This window comes from Priapulus caudatus, unplaced genomic scaffold (genome assembly GCF_000485595.1).
Source record: "Priapulus caudatus unplaced genomic scaffold, Priapulus_caudatus-5.0.1 Scaffold1453, whole genome shotgun sequence".
In the NCBI taxonomy this organism is placed as follows: Eukaryota; Metazoa; Priapulida; class Priapulimorpha; order Priapulimorphida; family Priapulidae; genus Priapulus; species Priapulus caudatus.
The window spans coordinates 71,041-72,113 of record NW_014578514.1 but is presented as its reverse complement, the minus strand read 5'-3'; the positions used below and the strand labels follow the sequence as shown (position 1 = coordinate 72,113).

General features: G+C 52.5%; 1 protein-coding gene across 1 annotated transcript in view; it reads right to left on the bottom strand.

Moving 5' to 3' along the window:
* Positions 1-1,021, bottom strand: part of LOC106816679 — a 2,800-nt gene extending 1,779 nt beyond the window's left edge. Inside the window, exons 1-2 of the mRNA XM_014821301.1 lie at positions 705-1,021; positions 39-311 (exon numbers count right to left, since the gene is read on the bottom strand). Of these exons, the coding sequence (XP_014676787.1) occupies positions 39-311; positions 705-1,021 (590 nt within the window). The remainder of the gene's footprint in view (positions 1-38; positions 312-704) is intronic.
* Between the last annotated feature and the right edge of the window lie 52 nt (positions 1,022-1,073).

The window sequence follows — 1,073 nt, the reverse complement described above, 5'->3', positions numbered from 1 at the left end:
CGTCCGAGCCGCCATGTCGTGTCGACGCTCGCGGGTACAGGCCACGATGCGGGTCCCGGGAGGAGGTGCGGCGCGTGTGCGGCGCGGCGAGCGCGGACGCGCCCTCTCCCGCCGCCGCGTCGTTCATGCACGTGACGGCGTCCATGTGCAATCTGCTCCTCTTCGGGTAACGACGCGCGGACGTGTCGGGCGGACCCGCCAAGCGAGTCTCGTCACGAGTTCGGACGCCGTCGCTGTGGTCGTCATCGTGAGACGCGGTGTCGTCGGGGTCGTTCTCGCGGGCAACGGCGGAATCGTCGGACTGGTTGTCACTGTTGTTGTACAGGAAAGACTATGAGTAAAGCATAAGTCAAATAAGATCAGATTTATTATTGAAATACTCAGCAGACAGCCATGATGGAATTCAGTTCTAATATCAGAACGAGGCTAATAGTTCCAAGAGCTATGCTTAGATGGCGCTAGCTGTTATTAATATTACATCTCCCTTCGAGCCGAGTGGTCCATGAATGATGACACTTGAATCTAAGACTAAAATCTGAATCACGTATCAAACTAAACAAAGCCCATTTGCATTAGGTGATAGTGTCCCTTTAAACGGCGCGACCGGTCAGTCAAAAAGTCTCAAAAATTCTGATCACTATGTAGGCCTCGTAATTACAAATCTAATTTACTTGGCGGGTTTACATGTCTACCGGAACGCGTACGATAAGTTGCGGTAGTATCGCGGGCGGACAATTCTGCTGGAGTAGCGACTTTGCGGGTGGGTTTCCGAGTGTCCTGGTCTCTGCTGCTGGGACTGTGTGGACTCTCGGGTCACGATGCTAGTTGACGATGGTTTCTCCTCATCTCCCCTGTAGGGGTCTCTGCTGCTTGGGTTGCGAATGACGGTTTGCTGGCTTTTGACCGATTCACTTTGGTGTGTCATGTCAACTGCCTTAACTAAAGTCAGCTTCGAGTCCATCTGCAGTTTTTCTGCGAGCTTTTCATCACGTAGACCCACGACTATTCTATCCCGGATCATTTCCTCTTTTAGAGTGCCATAGTTGCAGTGTTCAGCGAGGCTGTGAAGCGCT